The following is a 19,723-nucleotide window of genomic DNA, read 5'->3' as shown; positions in this document are numbered from 1 at the left end:
TGATATTTATAAAAGGCAAAGGCATGAGGGACTGAAAAATCTGGAGGATATTGAATCTGACTTGGAGAGTGAAAAGCTAAATTTATTTTCAAAAAAATTTATATATTCTGAACAAGTTTATCTTCAAAATATTAGTGAAAGTATTTTTACTTCTTTATTTCTTTATCATTCTTAGGGATGTTTATATTATGTATTATTACTATGAATATCAAAGTTGTTAGGTTGATTATAATCGATACAAGCGACCCTTTTGTTTAAGGATAATTTTTATTATTTCAAGAATATTATATAATATTATTATGTATCCTTTTTTTATTTTATAATATTTGACTAATTTAATTAAAAATATAGAATTATATATATAATCATATTACTAACTAATAGATTTTAGAAAAAAAATATACATATATATATAGAAATTAAAAAAAAAGATAGTGAAGGAATAAGGCTACGCTTATATAATATAGCTATAGGTATACAATGTTGCTATGTTTTTAAAGTGATGCAATAGTAAAGATAAATGTAGCATATTTTTCTTAATTTTGATAAGAATAGAAGTTGAAAAGCATAGCTTTTGGTTGTGAATAGCATCACTTGAGAAGGCTATACTTTCAAAGGCCAAAAGTATAGTCTTTGGTACAAAAAAGCATAACCTTTAAGAATAGGCAACAATCGAATACACATCTCCCACTAAAACGTTTTTATAGTCTAAAATGTGTAGCCTTTGTCTAAGACATTATTTTTTTCACTTTAGCTATACTTTTTAAGTGTGGTTGAATGGATGTTTTTTTGTAATGTTAATTTAATATTTTGATGTTTTATTATTAAGCTTACAAAATTTTCAATCTACTCCTAAAAATATATGATTCACTTACACTTTGTTTGGATGAAAGATGGAAAATGAGAAGAAAGAAAATAGAATGAAAAAATGGAAGAAAAGAAAAATGAAAGAAAAAGTTGATTTTTTATTTTTTTGTTTGGATGAAGAGAAAATGAATAGAAAGAAAATAGGAAGAATTTTTTTTTGTTTGAATAGAAAAAAAATAAAGAAAAAAAAAATCATAACCAAATAAAATTACATTAATACCCTTTCTTATATTATATATAAATAATAATATACCAATATATTTTTATCATTGTTTATACGAAGGAAAAATTTATATTTTTACTATTATTTATACTTTTTTCTTCAACTTTCATCTCATATCCGAAAAAAAAAGTTTTGGATGACCTCCGTATCACTTTTTTGTTTTCCTCCTAATCTTTTATGTTGATCCAAATGAAAGAAAAATTAATTTTCCATCCATTTTCTTTCTACTCAATTTCCTTTAAAACAAACAATGCCTTAAAGAAAAATGAAAAATGCACCAAATATACCTGAAATTATTAGAGAATGCGAGAATTATAACCAAGAGCTTGGCAGCATTCAGTTGTTTACCGTAACTAGAAGCAACCTTGAACATAAAAGAAAAGAACTAGCAAAACAAACAAATTCAAATTCAAATTTATTTGAAACGAAAACTTCTAGAAGATTCAATTAGGATCAAGAGTAAGTAAGACCCATGAACCAGTCTTATGAGAGATTTACGGAAATGTCGATCATGCATTCGGTATTCATCAGCTGTTTTGCGAATCATTTCCGAGCCTCCGCGTCTTTCAGCTTCGACGCTTCAACCACGTCAATCTCCTTCAGTGACTCAGAGCTTTGGAGTCATGTATATGATCGTTGCCACCCCACTGTCGTGATGATCACCACCTCCCACTCCTTGCGTTGCCCGTGGAAAGATCACTCCCCATCGTTGCACGCTCCGTGGCACAATCTTGTTCTTCACAAAACCGTGGCCTATGGATGAACAATACAAGCTGTGCTAACTACAAATCCTAGCCCGTGAGAAAAGACGAAAGAGGGGGGGGGGGGGGGGGAAGTAAGGGAGAGAGCGTACGCGCGTGGATTTGAATGGAAGGCCAAAGGCGGTGGTAACTTTGGTTCACACTCCCAAGGACAAATCTGTCTTTCTAAACCACCGTATAAGTACCGTAGTTGGCAGTTGGCACATAATGTATTTCGTGGGTAAAATAGCATTTTCCTTTTAAAATAGATTAGCTGACGTTGTTGTGATATCCCTGAAACATAAAACCCTACTCTATCTCCATCACTCCACTCCGTGGGAGCGGTTATGGGAGCGTAGTGTTGTTTAGTGGCATTAGAAGGCGGAGGACAAAGAAAAAGGCTTTTTGTTTTTGCGGTGTCAAGTTTCAGGTACATGGAGTCGGAGGAATCCCGGTCCCAGTTACCGGGAGACGAAGCAACAGCGGTTGAGGGAACCGCTGAGCAACTGGTGGCGAGGGCCATAGCTCCCATCAAGAAGGAATTCCTTCGCCCACCACCTGTTCGCTCTTCCTCCGCAGACAACGAAGCCGCTGCCGCCGCCGCCGCCACCAATGATAATAAGAACCCTGCTCATCCTGGTTCGGGTCTTCTAAAGGACAAGAAGTCCAAGCGCCAGCTCAAGCGTGAACGCCGTCAGGTTAACTAGGATTCCCTTCTTCCCTCCATTCATTCATTCATTCATTCATTTCATATTCAATTCCTATTTTTTAAACCATTCCAAACACTGTCTCTGCAGGAGCAAAAGTCGGCACGAAACCTCTGCCCGGAAGTTGCAAAGACCGGTGATGTTACTTCATGTCCTTATAAAGACAAATGCCGCTTCAGCCATGATATTGAAGCCTTCAAGGCCCAGGTACTGTACTTAATTGCTTTCTTTTGTTTGATGCCCACCACATGTTTGTTTATGCTCTGAATTGTTATCGCCTTTGTTGGAAATAAATGTTGTTTCATCACTAAGTAAGAAAATGCCTTTAAGTGCAGAAACCAGCTGATCTAGAAGGACAATGTCCTTTTGTTAAGTCTGGAGGGCCTTGCCCTTATGGGTTAGCATGTAGATTTTCAAGTACCCATGAAGATGGTGTTCCTTCTTCTACTGGCCATCTCAACGGTCTTAAGAACCCTTCTGAGGTTAATGGATTGAGCAAAGATGTTCAGAAGCTTCTGTGGAAAAATAAGATGAGGTTCTCCAAGGCTGATGCCAAACTCAAAAGTCTTGGCCTCTTGGTATGTTGATTATTCTTTAACTTACATGCTTCTTTATCTATGATTTTATGTTTTATTTCTCCCTTTCCCTATGAAATACCTGGAAAAGTGAAGACTTTTACCTGTTGTAGTTGAATAAAGTATAGCTAATTAGTTTGAAGTGGTGTTTTTCTAACAGTTTTTATTACTTAATTAGTCACACAAGTAAAATGCTTGTTTGGGGCACTTAAAATGTTAAACTTAGAAACTGAGAAAATAAACTAGGTCAACTTTAATATCCAATTCCAATGCACATGCAAATCTTCATTATCATGCTCCTAGCTTTGCTTTGTGATTCTTCCTTTGGTTCATTTTATTATCTGGCAAAGATTTGATAACTGTTTCTGCCTTTTTTATGCTTCTCCTTTAAGCCTGTCTCTGATGACAAGAAGGGTCATTTTAATTGCCAATTGTATTTCATTCCATATTTGATTCATCTTACCTTTCTTCTCGCTGCCCTCCTCTCTTCTGAAAAAAATGCAGGGCCCCAAGTCAAAAATGAAGAACTTGGAAAATAAAGATGGTGAAAATGGCGGTTCAAATAAGTGTAGCCTTTCTGATGACAATGGGTGTTGTGAAGTAGCCTCTGACTTGGGTCCTAAGTTGGAAGAAGCTATAAAGGATGATGATGCTGATGCAAAATATGAAACCGATGAACTTTGTCCACAGAAAAGAAGAAAAACTGGAGTAAATTGTGATCCTAGTGAGATAGAAAAAGGTCATATCTTCATCTCCAGATTTTTTATGGTTTGGAATCAATAAATTGAATAATTTTATGTTCTTTTACCTTAGAGTCAATGTAACTTTTTTCCATACTGCTGAAACAGGTGTGAATGTTACTGAAGAAATTGAAAGAGGCAGCATAAATACTGAACCAGAAGCAGGATGTGATACTTTAACCATAAAAACTGATCTAAGTCTGAAGTTACATCCACGTGAAAAGAAGCTTATTGATTTTAGGGACAAATTGTATCTTGCACCCTTGACCACAGTTGGAAACCTCCCTTTTAGGAGGGTTTGCAAAGTATTAGGAGCTGATGTAACATGTGGTGAGATGGCAATGTGCACAAATCTTTTGCAGGTACATACATGGTTTTTCTGCTAGTTGATTTTATTCCCTTGTTTCATTGTGTTGTGGTGTATATCTTCTTTTTGGTGAGTGTATCCTCTTATGCTGGCTACTTTACTTTTAGCTTTGCCAGTTTCAGCAGCATTGAGCTACTGAGTTTTTGCAATCATCACAGACTTTTCTGATACAGTTGAGAGCTCTCCTTTTCTCCTAAAGCTTTGAGATTGACCCATACCCAGTAAATTCATAATGTTCCATAGAAAATTTTCCTCCAAATATGGGAATCTTAGTATCAGGATTTAGAAACCATTAGTTGATGCATGCTTTAAAATTAGTTGTGTTGTTCTAGTTATAATTTGTATATCTATTTGTTTTCCTCTAACGCTTGTTCTATACTCTCTTAAGTTTAGCTTTCTAAAGTCCCCGCCCCCTGCCTTCTCTCTCTCTCACAAATTATATTCTGCAGAATCTGCACAACTTCATCTTTGCCATGTTTTCCTCAGCATTTAAGCCTTTTTTTCATTCTGTAGCGAAGCTACATTTACATTCCATATGTTTTGATTTTGCTATGGTTGTAGGGTCAAGCTTCTGAATGGGCATTGCTGAGACGTCATTCATCTGAAGATTTATTTGGTGTACAAATCTGTGGTGCATATCCAGATACTGTGGCTCGCACTGTTGAACTAATAGAACAAGAATGTACCATAGATTTTATTGATATAAATATGGGTTGCCCTATTGACATTGTTGTGAATAAGGGTGCTGGATCAGCTCTTCTGACAAAACCAATGCGGATGAAAAATATTGTTGAAGTAGCTTCAAGCACAGTGGACAAACCAATAACTATCAAGGTATTTGTAATGTTAAGCATTTTACATTTGCTGTTGGCCATTCTTTTGTTTGTTGGGCTTGATATGGTATCGTATTCAAGCAGCATCTTGATATCTTCTTTTGCCCACTTTTCTCCTAATGAACACCTATCACCTTTTGCCAGGGAAAAATAAAATTACTTTAAATTTTTCTCAATGAGTATGCTCAACTTGTGCATACATCTGTTTAACCAGGTACGGACTGCTTATTTTGAAGGAAAGAATCGCATTGATTCTCTCATTGCAGACATGGGCTCTTGGGGAGCTGGCTCAGTAACAATACATGGAAGGTCACGTCAACAACGCTATAGCAAGCTTGCTGATTGGGATTACATATACCAGTGTGGAAGGAAGGCCCCTAAGACATTGCCAGTAGTGGGGAATGGGGATGTTTTTTCGTTTGTAGACTGGAATAACCACAGAACTGCATGTCCTGAACTTGCTACCTGCATGGTTGCTCGTGGTGCTCTGATTAAAGTTAGTATCCTTGGTTCAAGTGTCCATTCTTTTATTCTCTGGACTTTATTGTTATGTTATTTGATCTTGAAATTATCACCTGGAATTATGGTTGCCAGTAGTATATTTTGGATATTTCAACTAATGATTATGTTATGCAGCCTTGGATATTTACTGAGATCAGGGAACAGAGACATTGGGACATCAGTTCTGGTGAGCGACTAAATATTCTCAAAGAGTTTGTGCATTTTGGCCTTGAACACTGGGGATCTGACACAAAAGGTATGTTTTCTCTCTCTCTCTCTCTCTCTCTCTCTCTCTTTTCTTGAGTTGTGGTAGGCGAGTAGTTTTATTATATTTGTATAATTGTAAGACATTATTTTTTGTTGTCAAATAGTTGCATGCATGAAGTAATGTATGTATGTATGATCTCCATACAGACTACGTAGCTCCAGTTTATGTCATCTTCATGCAAACCAAACAATAAGTGTGTAGTGGAGGGTCCTTTAAATGAATATTTTAGCGGTATTATTTGGATTAACTACTTACAATGTATGCATGCACATAGTAATTTGGATTTATGTATGCTTATTTTGCTTCATGTTTTGTTTACTATTGTGGATATTCTGCGTTATGTATTGTGTTACAGGAGTGGAGACAACGAGGAGGTTCTTGTTGGAATGGCTTAGCTACACTTGTAGGTACGTACCTGTTGGTCTTCTGGAAGTGATTCCACAACGAATAAACTGGCGTCCACCTTCTTACTATGGGCGAGACGAGCTTGAGACGCTGATGGCCTCAGACTCGGCAGCTGACTGGGTATGCAATTCTTTACATATTCTATTATTAGGCTGTGTTTTTCTATTTGTTTGGGTGTGTGTTTCCTTGGAGGTGCATTCTGACATCTGCTGTCTCCTACGGCAGAAATAGACTTGTTTGTTCTATAGTATGTAGACGGTGAAAATGCTTCCTGTTGAAAGATGGAGATTGAGTTAAATGACACTTCTAATTATTTATTTTAAATACAATCTATGAAATCGTTTTCAAACAAGTAAGTAAATATGATTATCATTAGTTGTTCAACTTATGTAGAAACTTTAAACTACCTAATTGATAAATAATTAGAATTGAAATTAGAAAATAGCAACAAGGCAACAAGCCTACGAAATATGAAATCATTTTCTGGAATTAAGCTTGATGCGTTATATTATCATTTAAGCATCTTTCTTACCATAAAACATCTTATCATCCCCCCGATTCATGCTGTTAAGGAGTGATTATCCTATTTGCCTTTTGCCTTTTCATATGCAGATACGCATATCAGAGATGCTACTAGGCAAGGTTCCGGATGGCTTTACATTTGCTCCAAAGCATAAATCAAATGCTTACGATAGAGCCGAAAATGGCTGACCCTGCAGTTTTCTTTTCAATGCTGGTTCTGATGAGAAGCAACTGCTGACTCATGAACATGCCTTGACAATGGCCAATGCTGTAGAGAGTTGAACTACACTATAGACTATAGAGAGCAATTTATGTTCTTTGATTTGGGGAGTATTTCATCGTTGACCATGACCTTTAGTTTTCAACGCATATAGCACCAAGTGAAATTGAATAACAATTGGCATTTGAAGTGTAAGCAATAATTGTTTTACATTGCATCACCCGTCCCTTGCCTTACACAGTTACATGCTCGGGTCAACTTGCACATTTAGGCCTGATTGGTGTATTTTTTGATATCTTTTGTATTTTATGAAGGAAAAAATAAAAGTAAAAAATAAAAATGAAAAAATATATATAAATTATATATATTTTTGAACTAATTTTAAAATATATATATTTTTATAGTTTTAAGTTCATAAATTATTTTAAAAGTAAAAAATAAAAGTAAAAAATATATATGTTTTTATGAAGGAAAAAATAAAAGTAAAAAATAAAAATGAAAAAATATATATAAATTATATATATTTTTGAACTAATTTTAAAATATATATATTTTTATAGTTTTAAGTTCATAAATTATTTTATTAAAGATAATTAAAGGTATTTTTGATTAATTGGATTTGAAATAAATTAAAATTTTTATTTAAATTCTATAATTTTGAATTATTTTTTTACTCAAAGTCTTAGAAATTCAAAAATAACGATGACTATTTAAATTAGAATTTTATCTAATTTTATAATTATTGAATTATTTTTCATATTTAAATTATAAAATTAATAATTGTAAAATAATAAGATTTTTATACGATAATAATTTTTGTTAATAAAAAATTAATTATATTTTATTATATTTTCAATTAGAGTATTTAAGTGAAAATCAAATAGTAATTTGATATAATAAATAATTTTTTTAAAATAATTTTAAGGATTTAATTAATTTTTAAATTAAACTCCAAAATCCCTAATTCCATATACAAATCCTAATTAACCCATAATTTACCCCTTTTTTCCCAAGAAACCCTAGCAGCTTCAGAAAAAGAAAGAAAAGAGAAGCAGAGGGAAAACTCAAAGAAAGAAGGAAGAAAAGGGTGAAAGGGAAGAGAAGAGGGAGATCCGGAGGGAGGAAGAGCGTCGGGGAGGGAGTAGCTTGCAGCCGCCATGGCGCCCTGCTGCTCATGTCGCCAGCGTCAACCCCGTCGCCGCCGTTTGTGTCCTAGTTTGCCGCCACCATCGTGCCGTTTGCGCGTCGCCATCGAGAGCAGAACCGCGAAGAGAGATGGCTCGCAAGTGAGGGGTCGCGGGCTTGGAGCCGCCGCACCTAAGTCGCCATCGCGTCCTCGCTGCGTCGCCGCCGTTGTCCTCACCACGCCACCGTCATCCATGGGAGAAGCCGAAGAGAGAGTGTGCGCGAAGAGAGAGGGAGCCGGTTCAGCCACCACCGCCACGTCCAACAGCCGTTGCTTGCTCCGTCGCCGCTCCTGGAGGCTGGAGGTGGGTGGCCGAGCCTCTGCCGCCGGATAACGCCACTGCCGCCATCGAGATCCACTGCCGGTAAGGGTTTCGAGTTTGGTTTTTGTTTCTTTTGAGATTTTGGGAGTTTTATTGTCGCTGCATGTTGGTTTCAGTCGCCATCGCCGGAGTCTGGTTGCCGCTGCCGCTTGAGGTGGCTGCCGGGGCTGCCGCCAAACTGGTTCAGAGACCGCCGCTGCTTCGTTTCGTATTACAGGAAGTACTTACGTTTCGATAACCCTGCTTTAGTGTTCTGTTTCGTGTAATAAAGTCTTGCGATATTGATGAATTAGGAGTTAGTAACTGAGGTTGCATGTTGTGTTTTAAAGCTGTTTATGCTGTTGCGAAAGTGTGCGAGGCTGTGATTTGAAGCTGCCGTTGAATTCGGGTCGAAACGAAAGGAATTCTGTGAGGAGTTTAGGTTATGGTTTCGACTTATCGAGGTAGGGGCTTTTTTAGAAAAATCAATTTTATAATTCGGAGTTGTTATATATGGATATTGATGTGAGTAATGTACTTCTAGTGATTGTATAAGTCTTATGTATTGTTTGGTTGTCTTGGATGGATATGAATGCTTGTTTGATTGGATTATTGTTTGGTTTTGTGAAACGGGCGGTTCTTGAAACGTTTCTTTAAAGTTGTGAAATCGAGTTTAATCCGTTGGAAACTGATTTGAGTTTGAATTGGTTTTCTTGAAATATGAAAATGGCATACACTTTTGGATTCAGCTTGATTTTGAACTGATTTGGTTTTAAACCCATTGAAGAGGGTGGCAAAATGGTTTGGTTGGGACCCGGAAAAGGTGGCAGAGTCCAAGTTTTAGGGGAGGTAGTGCCGAAATTCTTATAAAATCCGAGTCTTTATTTGAAATGTTATTTGAAAAATTATGAATTTGAGGCCTTTATTATTTTACTTGGAGAATTGTGAATTTAAAACTTTTATTATCTTTACCTGAATTATCTATGGAAGTGATGAAATTATGTTTTGAAAAGAATTATTGAAAAGAGAATTATGACTTAGCCTTGTTTTGTAAGAAACATATTCTGTTTTTGGGTGCAAGCCATTCGGAAGAGATTACGCTTTAAGCCTGCCTTAAAGGTAAAAAAGGGTTTATGTTTTTGAATTTGACTTAAGGATTTTCACTTGGAGGAGTTTTTAGTAACTTTGAAAGAACTTTGATTTCGATTGATAAATCTCACTTCTCGACAGTTTAGGAAAGGTTTAAAGTATTCTTTGAATTCTGGTTTAGCAAAACTAAATTGATTTCCGAGCCGTTGAAAACGCTTCAGATTTTTGTCATGGGATTGAAATTAGTTTTGGTTTAAGTAAAGAAATGGTTTTGAAAATGCGGTTGGAGTAATTGATTACACGACTCGGTTTGGCTTAGATTCTATTTTTATTACTCAAATCAAGAAGTTAAGGTTTTATAGATTTTAAACGAATTTGAGGAAATGAGTTATGTTATTCTCCCCTAAAGTCTTGAGACTCTGCTGAGGAATTGTTGTTACAAAATCCTATTTTAGGATGGATGATTTTGAATCTTCAGAAGAGATTTTTAATTTGGCATGGTTTTGGATGTTTTGGAAAGATGATGCCGAGGGTGGTTTTGTTTTGAAAGAGGAACTTAATTTGAGGAAAAATGGCTTATGAGCTTGAAACTATTTGAGAAATGAGCATTTCAAAATTGAGACAAAGATGAATTTGATTGTTGTTTTCAAAGAAAAGTGATTTGAGAAAAAGTATTATATGGCATGAATGATGATTTAACTTGAGATGGATTGTGAAGGAAGTGTTGTGTATGTTATGAGTCGAATGGTTGTATTTGATAATGAATTATGGTTAGTTATGGATTATGTTATGAGTCGGATGGCTGTGATAAATATTGAATTATGGCTGAGTATGTATATGGACATGATTATTGATTGATAATGTGATTTAATGCACTTCCAAATATCTGAGATACGAGTTTCTTTGGGTGAAAGCAGTGGCTAGCCACCACGTGCTCTAGGTTGAGACTCGATACTCTGCTGACCCTATGTCGTAAGTGTGGCCGGACACTGTAAAAGTTCTGGATGAGCTCGCCTCCTTGGATAAACACCAGTGTGGGTGTCATATATTATGTGATTATGTTTGAGAATTACTCGAGTTGGGGATGCACGACAGAGGGACAGTCCAACGGTTAGCTACCAGGACTTGTCGGGTTTGCTTTATGACCGACAGATGAGACTCATCAGCCACTAGGACAAGCATGCATAATATGCATCTATATGACATTGTTTGAGTGTGCATATTGTACTTGGTTTGTTTATGTGAATAGTTATGTTTAATTTCTAACTGCTCTACTTGAAGTAACTGCTTGATTGTGTTTGAACCTTTTTACTTGTGTTTGTGACTGAAAATTGGTTGGGTTGTGGTGGATTGACTGTTGGTTGAATTGTTTGGGCCTAGGGCCGTGATTGATTATGAGATGGGTCGAAGGTCGTGTTTGGTTTGTGTTTTTGGTTTAGAAAAGTATGAAAAACTAAACTGGTTCAGCATATACTTAATGAACCTATGTTTGGAACAACTTTGTCATTCATACTGTCTAGAAAAAATTTTTAAAAAGGCTTTTGGATTTTTGAAGAATTAACAGTTTTCTATTTCAAAAAGGATTTCAAATTTTTTATATTAAATCTTTAGTTTTGAAAAGATGCATAAGGCGGTTATTAATCACTGTAACGGTTTTATTTTCACGTATCTTATTATAGTAATTCTCTAACCCCATAGTGAGAACCAGCGAGGACAATATTCTTACTCCCCTACAGGTCTTCTCTTTTTCAGGTTATGGACGACGAAATTCGGAAGAGCTTATTTCTTTTCTGTTTAGAGGATATTTTGTATTGTTTTAGTATTCATGTTTTCCTCGCCTTTAACTTTGCAAGTTCTGTAAAAGGGACAGGATTTTGATATGGAATGCTTATAAATTAATATGTATGTATTCCTTGTAAGTATTGTAATTTGTATTGTAAGTATGGATGTATGTTTTGAAAATTTCGGTTTAAGTTTTAAACAGGCTTATATTTAGTATTAAATATTTTATGAGTCGTCGTAATACCCGAGCTATCCGAGTGGCGCAGCTGGAAGCATGATATTTTGATAGTTAGGGTGTTACACACTCGATTGTGATTCCATGGGAGAATGACTTGGAATTAAACTCTTGGTTATTAGTTTGAATTGTGATATTTTCTAGCCAAACTTTGAGAGTGTTGAATTCGGGTTTAGAGCTACAACGAACTTAAACTTTATAACATTTGGAATTTCTAAATCGATTTTTAGTGTTCATCATCTACTTCTACCTTTTTTTCTCTTTCTTTATTTTTCAACAATTTCTTCTTCTTCACGCTTCTTCAACGTCTTCTTCTTCATTATCATCATCATCATTGTCGACGTCTTCTTTATCATCTTCTTGTCTTATATATATTCAGAAAACTAGAGCACATAAATTTTGATTCAAAGCATAGAAATTTTGATGAATAGTAAACAAATTTTGGTGCACAGCATAAATTTTTAAAGGACCGCAAGCTTAGAACATTAACACCCAACAACAAAATACATACAATACCAAAATTTTCTCTTATTCTTTTTCTTCCTCATCTCCTTCATTATCATCTTTATCATCATTGCCGACGTCTTTTTCATCATCTTCTTGTCTTATATATGTTCAGAAAACTAGTGCATAGAAATTTTGATTCACAATACAGAAATTTTGATGTGTAGCACAAGTTTTAGTATACTGTACAAAATTTTAAGAAAAAAGACAAATAGGTCCCTGACCTGTTGTCATGCGGACATTTTGTTCCCTAAGGATTAAAAAATACATTTATGTTCCTGATTTTTTCAAGATCAGGACATTTGGAACCCTTCGTTCAACTGAGATTATGAAACATAACGGAGATGTCTGATGTGGATGCTGTTATGCTGACGTGGCCATAAGGGTGTCCCACGTGGATGTGGCAGAAAGGTTTAGGGACAAAAAAGTCCATCAACCTATCTAAACCTCCTCACAAGCTTGTCCCTAACTGCTGGCTGCAACTCCGAGCATGCATCATGTGTTTGATTAGTTCTCTCTAAGAAATTCTCAACATTCCTTTCATTCATTAGTATCCCTATAGATGAACCCTTGCTGCAACGGGTCTCCAAATTTGGGATCCAACTTGCCCATCGAACTCGTCCGAACAAGAATTTCATTGTTAAATCGTTTCGAGTAAATATCATCCTCTCTCCCTACCCTTATTCTATAACAACTATTTTAATGGGTCCTTGCATGTATCATACTTGAAGAACTTCCAAGGAATGATGAAATGTCAATTACATTCAAATTGGGTTGCAATATATGTGTGTGCAAATTCTTCTAGATCATATTTTGCATCAATAGTGGTCAACATGAAAGATCAGTTAGTGGAATTAGTGAAAATATTAATGACTTTTATAACTATAGACTTGTCAAATAACTTTATTTTGTCGGTAAAATTCCACAAGTAATTGGAGAACTAAATTTTCTCCGAGGGCTCAATCTCTCACAATAGAATCAGTGGCACTATTCAACAAACTTTGGGTAACTTGAGAAATTTGGAATGGCTGGACCTCTCATGGAATCAGTTGAGGGATGAGTTTCCTTTGGCCTTAACAATTTTGAATTTTTTCTGAGTCTTAAATGTTTCACAAAATCAATTAAAGGGAGCTATTCCTATTAGTGGCCAATTCAACACCTTCCAAAATGATTCATATGGAGGAAATGCAATGCTATGTTGATTCTCTTTGCCAAAATCATGCAGTGGGATTGAGGACAATGGACATACCTCATCATTTTTAACATTTGAGCATGAGAAAAATTTTGAATTTAGCTGAAAATCTGTTGCAGTAGGATATGCATGGGGAGTGGTGGTAGGAGTGCTCTTAGGATGTTACTTTCTCTTCACTGGGAAGCCACAATGGCTTGCAAGGTTTTTAGGTATCCATATACTAAATAAGAGGGTGAAAAAGGAAAACAATAAAAATAGAGTGCATGTAAATCATAGAAGAATGAATTAGCATAGTTATTTTATTTTTCATTTTATTAACGTGTCTATAGAATAAATCCTAATGTAGACTGATATCTCATTGTAAAATAAAATAGAGGCATGCGATGTTCCCGATGGTCCTTTGAAGAAGGCTGGTGCAGCGGGATTTAGTTCGAAGAGAATGCAACAGTGGCATTGCTGGGGATGGAGAGAGTAACCAACGAATGATGATAACGTAGAGGATGGGGACAACGTTTCCGTTTCCAACCAACAGTGGCAAGGCAGGAGGCGCTGAGTGAGCGTTGAAGAAGCCATGTAGGAAAGGAAAGCTTCAGCGAGTGTGAGAGGGAAAAGGGATTGCAATATCGGGTCTGATTTCTGGGTTGAGCATGGAACGGTGTCGTTTTAAGGTTGGAGGATTTTTTTTGTCCCTAAACCTTTCTGCCACATCCATGTGGGACACCGTTACGGCTATATCAGCATAACGGCATCCACGTCAGACATATCCTGTACGTTTCACAATATCTGTTGGACAGAGGGATCTAAATGTCCTGGTTTTGAGAAAGTCAGGAATTTAAATGTACTTTTTAATCCTTAGGGACCAAAATGTCCGCGTGACAAAAGTTCAGGGATCTATTTATCTTTTTCTCATTTTTTAAAAAATTGCAAGCCTAAAACATTAAGAGGGTTGCTACACATACAATTCTTTTTGGTATACAAGTTCATATAAGTTGGACCAAACCCAACAAAAATAATTCTCAATTTAGATTGCGTGTAAATACGTGCTTCCCTAACTCTTGAATAGCGCAAACGGTTCTTCTCCCTCAATCAAAACGGCAACACTCAAAATTCAAACAAGGATCAAAATCTCTCAAAATCGTCGCAAAAAGTGAAGAAAGTTGCAAAGCTGAATTCGAAAAGAATTATGAGAAAATGAAATAAGAAGAGGAAGAAGAAGAAGCAGCAGAAGATGAGGAGAAGGAAGAGGAAGAGTTTTGAATTATGCAGAACTTATCATCACATATACACCGAAAATTCTTAAACAATACACTTAAATATCTTCGTGTTATACTGAAATTTGTTGGAAATACAGAAAAATGTTTCCTCTAATGCTGCATTTTTTTCCTTCTTATTTTCCTTATTTCTTTCTTTCTTTTAGTTGAATAAATATAAGTTCATCATTTCCAAGTAATTTTGCAGCATTATGTGTTTCTTCTTCTTCTTTGTTTAATTTTTTTATTTGTATTCTTGTTAATAGAGTAAAACACGAAGAAACTTGAGAAGGTAAAACAAAAAGAAAAAGATGAATAAGAAAAAAGAAGATGGTGATGATGATGAAAAAAAAAAGAAGTGGCAGAAGATGAGGAGGAGAAAGAGAAAGAGTTTTGAATGATGCATAACTTATCAGTGCAAAAACACCGAAAATTCTTAAACAATATACTTAAATATCTTTGTGTTACACCGAAATTCGTTTCAAATATAGAAAAATGTTTCCTCTGATGTTGCATTTTTTTCTTCTTCTTTTTCTTATTTCTTTCTTTCTTTTAGTTGAGTGAATGTAAGTTCATCATCTTCCAAGTAATTTTGTAGTATTATGTGTTTCTTCTTCTTTGTTTGATTTTTTTTATTTTTATTCTTGTTAAGAGAGTAAAACAAGAAAAAAAGATGAATAAGAAAAAAAAGATGATGATGATGATGAAAAAGAAGAAGAAGTAATAGAAGATGAAGAGGAGGAAGAAGAAGAATTTTAAATTTTGCAGAACTTATTAGCACACATACACTGAAAATTCTTAAATAATACACTTAAATATCTTCGTGTTACACCAAAATTTGTTGCAAATATAGAAAAATATTTTCTTTAATGCAAAACTCTTACATTACATTCAATTCAAACCATCAACGATGAACAATAATTTTCACAAACAAAAACAACATTATTCACTTACAGAATCATAAACTACTAACGAAAACATTAACTAAAATCAAACCACACCTCAGCCATTTGATTGGATTTAAAACAATAATCAACTTCGTTCTGATTCAATTGACAATCTGAACTTGAATTATTCATCTTCAACAACGAGATAACTGTTCAAAACTGATTTTAGAGGTTGATTTCAAAAGCGTAGAGAACGAACGAAGAGGAACACAGAAAACGCAGAGATGGAAGAGAACGTAGATCGAAAACGGAAACGAAATCTTTTCGAAAAAGACAGTTATATATTCACGCGTAGATTGAAAAGTTAGTTAGATAGTGGCGCGTGAGGTGAATTAAGTTAAAGAGAAGTATATAGAATAATAACTTGTATGTGAAGAATATTTGAAACATTAACACCTAACCAATAAAATATATATGTAAAACCTTATGTGCTATGTTAATAAGTTTCTGTGCCCTCCAACAAATATAACAAATATTTCAGTACTGAAAAACCAGAGAAAAAAAAAAGACGTATATTCACATGTATTTCTTTTTTTGGTTAAACTTGTACCAACTTGATTAGATTTAACTACAAAAAGAGTAACACCACGATTGAATTCAACCTTAAATCAATTGAGGAAAAAATAATGGCAGTATCTTTTTTATACTTTATATAATTATGATAATAATGAATTCTTGTATTCTATGGTGTCGATTTAAAATTTAGAGTTGGCCTCTCGGAATTCAGAATTCCAATTTGAATCCATAATTAACTTGGGAACTCACTGCAACTGTATCTGTATGTTAATTCTAATTGTTAATATTTAACGGATATATTCAACTACGATTAAAACTGAGAATGAGCAAGTGAAATAGGCGAATAGGCACGTTCCAAACTACGAAGAATACTCTAGTGTATGTTAGACATAAATAACGAGTTTTCCATTGAACCCCTCCAACTTTACAAAGAAGCTTCTCCCCCATAGCCAACCTTTGTCAACACAAAATGGACCTCCAACCATCATAGTCAAACACATTGCTTTGATCAAAGTTAATTTAAAATGCAACCATGCGCCCAATCCAACTTTCTTTTATACCACTCCAGATGGAAGGCGAAGAACAAGCTGTCCCCCGAAAACACTGCAAAAACCAAATACGTAAGGTCGATAAAACCATAAAAACAAAGGAAAAGGAGGACTAGGGGAAGTAACTATAAGATGCACACAACAAACCTTTTGACATAATAATAGCAGAAATCTGCAAGGATAAAAGTCTGGACAATTTCTGAGATAAGAACCATTGATGGCCATAAACCATACCCCAAGGCAACCAACAAATGTCCACGGCTATCTAACACCTGTTGCAAGAATTCGTAACTTAGTTGAATACCAATAATTTGTATAGCCAATAAGTTTTACCACTACAGAAACATTCCAACATCAGGAAAGCTATAACCATTTGGCTATGAATACGAACCTAGTTTCAATTGTCAGAAGCACATATTCAAAAGCAAAATCATAGAGGAATGACGATTGGTTATAGCTGTTATCGTTATATCATTTACATCTGATATGATGGCATTCAGTACTTAATCAACCAACTAACTGCTAACCATGCAAAAGAATTGTCTTCTTATTGATGCCAAATACCAGAGCACAAATCATCAAACAATTGATGACCACTTTATCAAATAAATCAAACAGATGACTAATGCAATTACTAAGTTTTGATGAACACTTCATACCTGAAGAACCCAATGTGCACAGCTGAGGAATCTTGCGACACCAAGTGCAAACACATAATGAGCTGTGAATGGTTCAACAATCTGACAGGATGAAAAAGAATTAAACCCTGTTTCCAATATCTTATGAGTAGAACGAAAATTCTTAATTAGATTAAGAAATCATACTTTGGTGTTCTGCATGACCCTCAATTGGGGTAGTACTGATACAGCTTCAAGATACACACAGAATGCCCAGAAAATCCTGTTCAATAAATGATGAGAAGTTGATGGATGAATAAACAAGGCTAACACAGCACAAGGTATCACCTGCATTCAATTTGAAAATTAGAGTTGGTAAATGCACAAGTAATCTATTATTAAATCGTGTTATCAATCATGCTAGCAGCAACAGTGAAGCTTCCTCAAATTGTTGATTAATTTGCATCAACATAAAAGGATCTTATACTTAAAAAATTAAATCATAGGGAGAGCTCACCACATAATATATTGCAAAATTGTCCTTCTCCTCCATGTAACTAGACCTCAAGTTAAAACGGATCATGTATATAACCCAGAGTGTTGTACCCAAAGTAGCCAAATCAAGTATGGTGTGAATGTCATATTCCATGACAAAACTGCAATACAGCCTAACAGCTAAAAACATAGCCGTCAATTCCTGAGATTTGAGCGATAATCCTGTACATCACAAACAGTTATGGCATTAAGGCATGAAAGCTAGACAGCAAACATGAGACTAGGGTCAATTGACTAGCATTGAATCAAAATTTGGAAGAAAAATAATAACCCAAAAAAGAAAGAAGGGATTTTGGCTTTATAAATGAAACCAAACAAAACAAGCCAATAATCTCAAGGGGAAAAAATTTTCTGGCCACAATGATCTTAATCCCGGTTAAATAAAAATTAATCTTTTTCATTGCCGTGTTTTCTTAGCCTTCCAACCATGCATCAAACAATTTAGTCTTCAAAAAGAACCGAAGAAACAAGAAGAATTTTTAATACATAAATATGTCGAGAAAGGCAAGAAATTCGATGGAGCAATTGAATTAAATTGTGAGAAGATGAAGGGAAGGGGTAACCGGCACAAGTCTTCTCTTTCATGAGCTTGTAGATGAGAACGGAGATTCCAAGGGAGTGGACAGCTTCAGCGGCGACAAAAAGGTTGTCATGATCGTGAACGATGAAGCGGAGAAACACGAGCGCCGCCATGCCCGAAACGACGGCGAGAAAAGCCTTTACTTTCGGAGGCTGCCGCCGCACCCATGTGGTGACGGCGTGGATCGACTTTTTCGGAGGCCTCATTCCTCTTCTGAGTCTCAGAGAGATGCAAAGAGGTTTCAACTTTTTTCCTTCTAAAATCTGAATTAGGGCGTAATTTGAGATTTATGCACTTCAACGGTTTAACTCTTCCCTCACCCACCTAGTCACCTTCTTCAAACCCAACAACATCTACAAGTCAATCCCTCTATTTAAATATAGATATTTTTCAATCCGTCTCATCTGGGTTGAGTTTTATCTTTAGGGAAAGATATAAATTTAAACATTCAATTCATAAATAGTTAAAATTAAAAATCCATTTTTTAGTTTTTTTTTTTAATTTTTAATAATGACTGAATAATAATGTTATATTACCTGCCTTTTTTTGTGCTTATTAGTTATTCGTTGCTATATTACCTGCCTATTCAACGGGAGAAACTTACAAATTGAAAGGAAAATCAAAGCGAGATCTCATCTCAGTATATTTTCTATCAAGAAAGTATATTTGTTTATAGTATCTGTATCTCATAAAAAATCACAAATTTATAAAATTAATTAACGGTTTATCTTAGTATGATCAAAACGAAAATAATAGACAAGAATAAAATAAGCGTAAAATTTGATTCTGGTTGATCTTTTACTTTACAAGATATTTTTGGGTGAGATTTTCTGAAAGAGTCATGCTAGAAGCCAATGAAATATTTGTACAATGTGTACAATAGATTATATGAGTTAAAAAAATAAATATTATTTATACTATCCAGAATAACTATCCGGATACTAAGATAATAAACATCTCATTCCAAAAGCTTAAACTGAATTTAGGGTTCACCAAAAATTGAATTCTTGACCTTTCGGATCTAAAGCTCTGATACTATGTTATGATCCAAAAACTTCAGCTGATGGAAAAAGATAACACTAATGGTTATATCTCTAATACTTCCCTAAACCTCCATCGTACACATTGTACAAATATTCCATTAGCTCCTTATACTTTCTCTTTTTAAAAACATTTTTTTATAAATAATTTTTTTAAAAAAAAGTAATTTAATATTTAAATATTTTATGTCAAAATATTATTTATTTATTAATTATATTTAGATATAATAATATAAATATACTTTTTATTTATTTATTATGTAAAAATATTCTTTTTAAAATATAAATTTTTTTTAAAAAGATACAATTATAATTTAATAATTTTATTTTTATTTTTAAAAATATGTCAGATACACTAAATAAAAAATAATTTTTTTTAACAATTTAATAACATCTCCACTAACTTATTACTT

At 34.6% G+C, this 19,723-nt stretch overlaps 2 protein-coding genes and 1 long non-coding RNA gene across 3 annotated transcripts; 2 read left to right on the top strand and 1 right to left on the bottom strand.

Annotated features, from left to right (window-relative positions):
- The first annotated feature begins 1,441 nt into the window (after positions 1-1,441).
- Positions 1,442-7,242, top strand: LOC107609100 (FMN-linked oxidoreductases superfamily protein). Its single transcript, XM_016310936.3, has 10 exons — positions 1,442-2,528; positions 2,628-2,744; positions 2,873-3,115; positions 3,617-3,851; positions 3,961-4,214; positions 4,781-5,053; positions 5,267-5,548; positions 5,689-5,809; positions 6,177-6,346; positions 6,839-7,242. The coding sequence occupies exons 1-10, from the start codon at positions 2,265-2,267 to the stop codon at positions 6,935-6,937; spliced, it is 2,058 nt and encodes a 685-aa protein (XP_016166422.1). The 5' UTR covers positions 1,442-2,264; the 3' UTR covers positions 6,938-7,242.
- A 705-nt stretch (positions 7,243-7,947) lies between these two features.
- Positions 7,948-11,506, top strand: LOC148553034 (uncharacterized). The gene is made up of 3 exons (XR_015891998.1): positions 7,948-8,518; positions 8,593-8,919; positions 11,281-11,506. It is a non-coding gene; the product is annotated as an uncharacterized LOC148553034 (long non-coding RNA).
- A 4,802-nt stretch (positions 11,507-16,308) lies between these two features.
- LOC107609194 (uncharacterized) lies at positions 16,309-18,686 on the bottom strand. The gene is made up of 6 exons (XM_016311059.3): positions 18,254-18,686; positions 17,653-17,852; positions 17,343-17,483; positions 17,178-17,258; positions 16,666-16,790; positions 16,309-16,573 (listed from the first exon to the last, which is right to left on the bottom strand). The coding sequence occupies exons 1-6, from the start codon at positions 18,474-18,476 to the stop codon at positions 16,525-16,527; spliced, it is 819 nt and encodes a 272-aa protein (XP_016166545.1). The 5' UTR covers positions 18,477-18,686; the 3' UTR covers positions 16,309-16,524.
- Positions 18,687-19,723: the final 1,037 nt, after the last annotated feature.

The sequence above is a fragment of the Arachis ipaensis genome, chromosome B7 (genome assembly GCF_059453495.1).
Source record: "Arachis ipaensis isolate K30076 ecotype BB chromosome B7, ASM5945349v1, whole genome shotgun sequence".
Taxonomy (NCBI): Eukaryota; Viridiplantae; Streptophyta; class Magnoliopsida; order Fabales; family Fabaceae; genus Arachis; species Arachis ipaensis.
The sequence above is the reverse complement of the archived record's forward strand: the minus strand, read 5'-3'. Positions and strand labels throughout refer to the sequence as shown.